Raw genomic sequence first — 8,703 nt, 5'->3', positions numbered from 1 at the left:
GAGTGGGGGGGGGGGTTCTACTAGCATCACACACCATCTTCTTTCAAAAGCGGTCTACCATCGAAACCAGCCTTTGAGCTAAATCAGTCGTATTTCACCAGGATGGCTAGAGAGTTGAAGAAACATTTGAAGAGGCTCAATGCCCCTAGGCATTGGATGCTAGACAAACTGGGTGGTGCCTTTGCACTAAAGCCATCATCTGGACCACACAAATCCAGGGAATGCTTGCCACTGATTCTCGTTATCCGTAACAGATTGAAGTATGCTCTCACATACAGAGAAGTTGTTGCTATTCTCATGCAGAGAAATGTTATGGTGGATGAGAAGGTTCGCACGGATAAGACCTATCCTGGTGGTTTCATGGATGTTGTGTCCATTCCTAAAACAAATGAGGACTTCCGTCTCCTTTATGACACCAAAGGACGTATTCGTCTTTATGCCATCACTGGTGATGAAAGCAAGTTTAAGCTGTGCAAGGTTCGATCTGTCCAATTTGGCCAGAAAGGTATATACCTCAATACATATGATGGGCTTACTATCCACTACCCTTTAAATATATTATAAATGGGATCATGTTTTAATAGCTAAACCCATTTGCATGTAACACACGTGTATTTGGTTTTTTAGTTTTTTTATTTTTCCCTTTTTTACTAACTTTTATTTATCTTTATTATCTATTGTATTTATTTTGTTATTATTATTATATTAATATTTTTTTCTTTTTTTCATATTTATTTCTATTTTTTATAATCTAACATTTTTAACTTTCTAGGGATGTTTTCAATCGATCAAAATTAATTCGAATCAAATTTTTAAATTTTAAATTTCGCAATTAAAGATAACCGATAAATTAATTGGTACCGAAAGGGCGGTTCAAGGGTGTTAATCCTTCATTGACCATAATCGACTCCCGAATCTGACACGTTTATGGTAAAACACAAATCAAGTAAAATGGTGTCCGATCTACCTATATGTTTTTAAAATGGTCGGTGGCAACTCCAATTCGTTTAATACAAGTAGTAGCCCAACTCCGGGGCCCACCCGAAAGACGACTCCGACAGCTTGGCGACTCCGACAGCTTGACGACTCCGCTGGGGACAGGTAAGCGAGTCAGGTCGAAATTAATTTCCGGTTGTCTTTTTGAGCGAAAATTACAAATTTAAGTTTTAATTTATTTATTCGATTCTAATTATTTGTCTTTGATTATTTTTTCATATAAATAGTTGTACTAACATTTTTTCAATGATTTCAGATTTTCAAAATTTTCATCTCAGGCTCTGTTAGGATTTTTGGAAGCTTGAATCGATAATCGGAACGATTTACAAAGAGGGGTCGGAACGATTTTGTGTTTAGGGAGTAAGGAGATTGAAAGATAGAGAATTGCCCAACGATTTATAGTGGTTTGACTTTCTCAACCAAAGTCTACGTCCAGTACCTTAGCTCCTCACCAAGGATTTTCCAACAAATTCACTAATTTGTTCTTTCTTTTGAGGATAAAGAGTAACCTTACAAACTCCCTAGTTTTTCCGGGCTAAACTAGAACCTTTCCCTAGCTTCTACACGGGATTAGCTAGAATCTTTCCCATTTACAAAAGGATAAGAAATGTAAACAAGAAAACCTCTCTAAGGTAGGTGTTTACAAGAATTAAGCTCACAAGAACAAAATATTTACAAAAGAAAGATGAAATAAGAATGAAAAACTCTTCTCTTGTGTTTGATTGCTTGGATGGTTGTTCACTTGTTTCTTCAAGTGTCCTTAGCTTGTATTTATAGCTTGGAATGTATTTGAAGTCGTATATAGCTGTTGGGGATGTTTTGGAGCCGTTTGGAGATGAGAATCAATTAATAAAACAACTTGGAGCGTGGGGGGAATCGGTACCCCCTCATAGGAAATCGATTAAAAATGACATTTGAAAGATTTGGAGTAATATTTTGATATTCGAATAATTATATCGAATATACTTAGAAAATCTTTTGGAAAATCTTAAAATTCATTTAACTTAATTTGTTATATCGAAATATCAAAATATTTTCAACAGGCTTTATACCCAAGCTCTAAACCCTTTTTAAGTGAGGGTGAAAGCGACACCTTCGTGAGAATTTATTCTCCGTGTGGGCCTAGCAAGTAACCTTCGGGATTCATATACCTTATGTCTTCGTGTGAATTTATTCACCGTACGGAAATAAGGGAATATTTCCTCTCGAATTTAACTTAGTCCACATAAGCTTGTAATGGGCTTAGGACAAAGGGTCTGGCAAGCCCAAAGTGGCACCAGCAAGGAGAACTCGGGTACCTTTTTAGAACCTAAACCGTGAGAGTATAGGGAATTAGAGTCCACCCCAAAACCTCATTTCAAAACCTAGGATGCTTGAATTATTTTCTGCTTTACTTTATGTTCAAAGCATACGAACTAGACAAATATGCGGTTAGGATTTGTTTGAAATTAGCATGCAGGATAGAGATCAATCCCGGGTAGGAATAATAAGCATGTGGGGTAGGACTTTTATTTTCATGATTGTTTTTTATTATTATCTTTACCTCACTAACTCTTTTCATTTTTTTATTTTTTCATCATTTGCATCATTCAAAAGAGGTGTTGATACACTAAAAACGTGTTTGTTAAACATAAATAATTTGTTTTAATAGACAAAGAGGTTGTAATACAAGAGATGAAAAATGCAGAGGACAATCTACAAGTCGACTATGTGTCATATTCAATCCAGAAGACGTGGTGCCCACAATTGAAGAGTATATCACTCTGCTGCATTATAAAGGACTCAAAATGAGCCGGGTCTACATCAAGCACAACAAAAGTTTATCTTTGATGAACTAACTGGTAGAGGTTGCATGGGCAAGATGAAGGTTACTAATATTAGGAGTCCCTTCAAAGACAACAATGGTAAAACGATAGCTGAAATTGGAGACCATTGTTGACGAATTCAAGAAACAGACAAATGAACTTCGCATAGTTCCTATCAATTGAGGGCTTCAATGACGTATTCGTTGGGAACATATTCAACAAAATATGAATGCCATAGATGCAGTGATTCGAGACTTCTAGGACCAGTACAAAAAGTAACTCAACATTTGCACGGTTCATCCAGAGAAGCCGGAGCGGTTCGACATGTTATTCAACCGGTGACAGACGAAGGCTGAAGACTAGTCAACATGTCAGAAGCTGTCAGGATATTTTTGTCTCTTAAAAGATAAAACACTTTTGTCCCCAATAAGGATTATTTATGATATCAGACATGTTTTCGGATCAATGTCTCGAGCATTTCATGCATTTTTGCATCTACATTTCATTTTTAAGCATTTTTATAAACATGAAATTTCTTCATGGAGGATTTGATGCAGTGTTCTTAATCACGTGACACCACATGGAAGAAATATTTTAACAATTAAAAAAACTGAAATCAGTACAGTGGGAGCCTGATAAATTGATTGTAGGGCTAAGCCTGCCAGAATGATCTGAGAAAAGAGGCCCTATATCCTGAAGGCCATGATATTAACTGTTGAAAACATTTTGATGTTTCGATATAACAAATTAAATTAAAAGAATTTTAATTTTGAAAAAGAATTTGCCAAGGTTTTCTTTACCGTTGTTTAAAACAAAATATTTATATCCAAAAGGATGAAAATAGCTAATGTTAGGCTTTTTATTTTTGAAAATTTTATATGGAGTTTTCTTTAAAATTGGCCTAATCATTACTCGATTTACAACATAAAAAGCGGTATTTGTGGCTTCCGTCCAAAAATATTTTGGCAAATTATTTTCACAAAGCATGGTTCTAGCCATTTCTTCTAAAGTTCGATTTTTCCTCTCAACAACTCCATTTTGTTAAGGGGTTCTAGGTGCTGAAAAATTATGGCTAATACCATTAGAATTACAAAACTCATTAAGTCCAAGATTTTCAAATTCAGTGCCATGATCACTTCTAACACTAGTGATAGAGTAACCTTTTTCATTTTGGATTACTTTTGAAAATGTGATGAAATTTTCTAATGATTCATCTTTAGTACTTAAGAATATAACCCAAGTATATCTAGAGTAGTCATCTACCAAGACAAATGCATATTGTTTTCCACCCAAGCTAGTAGTCCTAGTTGGCCCAAAAAGATCTATATGGATCAATTGTAATACTCTACTAGTTGACACATCATTAATGAATTTAAAAGAAACTCGCTTTTGTTTTCCTTTAGCACAAGCATCACATATTTTATCATTATCAAATTTTAGTTTAGACAGCCCTCGAACCAATTCTCCTTGAACTAACCGTTGCAAAACACTCATGCTAGCATGTCCTAGTCTCCTATTCCATAACCAACTATCATGCTCATCCTTTGCAACTAGGCATAAATTAGTCATTTCTATAGAGTCTAAATGCACCATGTATATGTTTCCTATTCTATAACCAACAAGCATAATCCTATTAGATGCAATGTCAATGACTTTACAACCATTAGTTTCAAATATGACATTGAATCCCTTATCACATAATTGACTAATAATCAAGAGATTATGCTTTAATCCATTCATATATAACACATTTTTAATTTGTATGGAAAAGGTATTACCTATTGTACCTATACCTTCAATGTGACCTTTTGAATCATCACCAAAAGTCACTTCTCCTCCATTTTTGGCGTTAAGCTCTATGAACCGGTTTTTGTCCCCGGTCATGTGTCTCGAGCATCCACTATCAAGGTACCATGAATTTAGATTTGTTTCCCGTGCCTTGTAGAAATGCTCCTTTTCCTACTTGATTTTTGGTACCCAAATTCTTTTGGGTCCATATTCATTAGTTTCCAAAATCCTAGTCCCCTTAGGTATCCATTTGTGTAGGATATCCTTATCTTTAGTAGTAATGAGCTCTTTAGAAACCCATATACTTCTAACGATTTTTTTATTAGAGGTTCTTTGGGGACCTCTATGATTGTAGTTTTTAAAACTTTTTCTAACAAAGTTGGATTTTGAATTTTCTCCATTTTCAAAATGTTTTGTTTCAACTTTATCAAAAGAAGCTTTAAGATCATCAATTTTCTTTTGATGATCACCATTGACCTTTGAAAGTAAATTTTTCAAATCCAAAATTTTCTTTTCAAACTCTTCTAGTTTGATTTGCAAATCTTTGATTTTACTTTCAAGATCGTTGTTTGTTTTGGATATGAGTTTATTTTCATTTTTCAATTTTGAAATATCATTTTTATATTTTAAAAACAATTTCTCATAATCCGAAGCCAGCCCATTATATTCCGCTAATAACTCATCATAGGATAAATCATCAAAATTAGATGAGTTAGAGGTTACCTTAGAATCTTCCCCGAATGTCATTAAGCACAAGTTTGCTACTTCTTGTTTCTCTTCATCGGAACCTTCTTCATCGCTCCATGTAGCCACATGAGCCTTGTGCTTATTCATTGATTGACCCTTTCTCTTCAATTATGGGCAATCATATTTGACATGCCCAGGCTTTTTGCATTCATAGCAAATGATTGGGTCCTTCTCTTTTGGTTCATTTTTGAGGCCTTCATTTCGTTTGAATTTTCTTCCTCGGTAAGGTCTCATCATTTTTCTGAACCGTTTGGCAAACAATGCCATTTCATCATCATCATTATCTTCATCCGAATCACTCTCATCTTTTGTGAATTTGAGAGCAACTCCAATGTTTTTCTTCTTCTCCTTCTCCTTTGGTGTCTCTTCAATCTTATCGAGGTCCACCTCATCTTCAAGCATCATTTCATGAGTGAGGAGTGAACCGATTAACTCTTCAAGAGTTAAGGACGTTAGGTCCTTAGACTCAATGATTGCCGTCTTCTTTGATTGCCATGATTTTGGAAGGGAGTAAACTAACTTCCTCACAAGCTTTTCATTTGAAATGATCTCTCCATATGATTTGATACCATTGACAATCGTTGAGAATCTATCCATCATAGCTTTGATATCTTCATTTGGTTTCATCTTGAAATTTTCATAGCTATGTGTAACATCCCAAATTATGGGTTAGTGACCAAATTGTAAAGTTTCAGAATTTGATGACTAAAGTAGAAGAATGAAGTAGTTCAATGATTATTGGATATATATGATGAAGGTTATTTAGTAATTATTAAAGTAAATAAAGGGTAAAATGGTCATTTGATCATTTAAGGAAAAAAATGGAATTATATTCACGTGGAAAGGGAGAGAATTCTCCAGAATTCTTTTCTCCTTTCTTCTTCTTCTTCACGTGGAAAGTGACATGAATTACATGAAAGAAACTACGTGATTACATGTATATGTGAATGAAACCATGAGCTTATATGAATATATGATATGGTTACATGAATATGAAAAAGGATATAAAAGATAATGCCCATGTTATGTGTCATGAGAGCTAGAGGTATAGTTGGCATGCCAAGAGTCGAGGGTCTATGTGGTCCTTCGGGACATATATGTATTCTTTGGAACATGTGTGAAGTCTGGTGAGACACATACTTGATCTTTGGCATATGTATATGATTCTTAAGGAATGATATGTGGTCTTTCGGGACATATATGTATTCTTTGGAACATATGTGAAGTCTGGTGAGACACATTCTTGATCCCTAGCATATGTATATGATTCTTAAGGAATGATATGTGGTCCTTATGGACATTATTATATGGCACTACGGTGCAATTCTACGCGGCACTTCGGTGCAATTATATGTGGCACTTCGGTGCAATTATATGAGCTGTGGTGACAGCGTTAGTGCACAACCTCTATGTACTCGCATATCTTTAGTTCTCACATGAGTATCATGGGCTATTAAATAAATAATATTAATAAAATAATATGATAATATGTTTGTTTCCTTGTGGAATTTCATGGGTGATATTGATTGTACAAATGGTAACTTATAAGACCATGTGATGAAAGGAATCAATGATAGTGATAAAATAAGAAAGAAATGAAGATGATAATATAATTGCTTGGGTGTACGTGTTTTATGATAGTATATATATAGTGTACACGACATGATATGTATATGTGCAATTGGTTATGGTATATGTTATATGATATGGACATAAGAGATCATAGGAACATGAGATAAGATATATGAATGATAAGGACATATATGTATGCATATATTCGTTACATGTAAAAGTATGAGTGGTATGAAATGATAGTAAGAATTGTTTAGGTATGATTATTAGTTACCGTTTACCTTATATGTTTATATGCCTCACTAAGTCTTTGACTTAGCGTGTAAGTGATTTACACGTAAGTTTCGAGAAGAGGAAAGAGCAATTTGGAGCAAGAAAGGTCAGTTCTCCTTACTAAAGGTCAGATCAGAAAAGATGTGAATAATATGTATTTTAGTATATAAAGTTCTAGTTGGCATGTTTTCCAAAAGAATTTATTGTTTAAGCTATGAACCGTTTTATAAATGTTTCGAATAGTTATATGGAAATAATAAGTGAAAGATACATGCTCTGATTGGTTTTGTAATAATGAAAATGTCTTTTATGTAAACGAGTCATTTATATGTTATAAAAGTTTTAAATTACTCACTATTTTATACGAATAAATGTTTGAAAAGTCAATGTGACACTTCGGACTCGTATCCGGGTCAGATACGGGTTGGGGGTGTTACATTTAATGGTATCAGAGCTACGGTTTAGCCGATTCTAGGCTTAAATCGAAGTCAGAAGTGTTTTAAAAAGTGTACATGCCAACTTAAAGTGAAAAATTCTGATCTGATAGTGTAAGGAGTATGTTGTCTTGCTAATAAAAAATAGATTATTATGTGATAATAGAAGTATGATAATAAGAGCTTCGAAAGAAGTGAAATATAATAAACCTGAAGGTAATAGCATTCACCTGCCCTGGCCAGGCAGGGAGAAGAGCGAACACCTCAGGAAATGCCTGTATAAAATTTGGAAAATTTTTCTTCATGATTGAAGAATGTTCTGATGTGTTTTCAATTTATATTTTTTTTAACTCATAGAATGAATGTATCAAATTAGTTGATAAAGTTGCGAGCACCCAAGTTCAAGGGTGGATTTGAGGAATGTTCTATTGTTATAGACCTTTGGTTGAATGATATGATAGAAGGTTTTCATTTCTTCAAAGTGGAGATGTTGAATTGAGTAGTTTTGTTACTACTTTGGTAAGTTAGAGTATGGTGGACAATTGTCACCATAAGAACGTTAAAAGATTAAATGATGTGATTAGAATTGTATAAGAGTTCAAGAATAAGTGCATTGATGACCAGTTTATAAGACAGATGAAACTGGAATACACGAGCTTGAAACAAGGGAATTTTACCTTGTATGAGTATGATTATAAGTTTATTAAGCTAAGCAGAATTGCTGCTGAGTTAATTCCGACTAAAAATGATACATGTGATATTTTGTTAGGACTTGCGCCTTAAATTAAAAGAGTGTTACTGGTTTTGAATTTGTTATCGTTTCAAGAAATGTTTAATTGTGTTAATGCTTTAAAGAGAAAAAGCTCAGAACGAAAAGTTTGGAGAAATAAAATCTTAGATGATTAAGAGAATTAGTGCTTCATAGAATTTTAGCACCATCAAAGAAAGGTAGAGATTCTGGTTCAACTTTAAACCAGACATGAATTAGTTGTATTCTCCGTCAGAGAATCAAATCAGATGAGAGTTCGACAGACTCCAACAGTAGGGTTGATCTTGAAAGATTAAACAAAGAGTTAATTGAGGATAAG

General features: G+C 34.1%; 1 protein-coding gene across 1 annotated transcript; it reads left to right on the top strand.

The window, feature by feature from the left end:
- Positions 1-564, top strand: LOC120148001 (40S ribosomal protein S4-like). Its single transcript, XM_039161206.1, has one exon. It carries the CDS (start codon positions 103-105, stop codon positions 562-564), a length of 462 nt encoding a protein of 153 aa, XP_039017137.1. The 5' UTR covers positions 1-102.
- The last annotated feature ends 8,139 nt before the right edge of the window (positions 565-8,703 follow it).

Source organism: Hibiscus syriacus, unplaced genomic scaffold (genome assembly GCF_006381635.1).
Source record: "Hibiscus syriacus cultivar Baekdansim isolate YM2019G1 unplaced genomic scaffold, ASM638163v2 tig00002655_pilon, whole genome shotgun sequence".
NCBI lineage: Eukaryota > Viridiplantae > Streptophyta > Magnoliopsida > Malvales > Malvaceae > Hibiscus > Hibiscus syriacus.
Note: the sequence above shows the minus strand (reverse complement) of the source record. Positions and strands in the feature narration are given on the sequence as shown.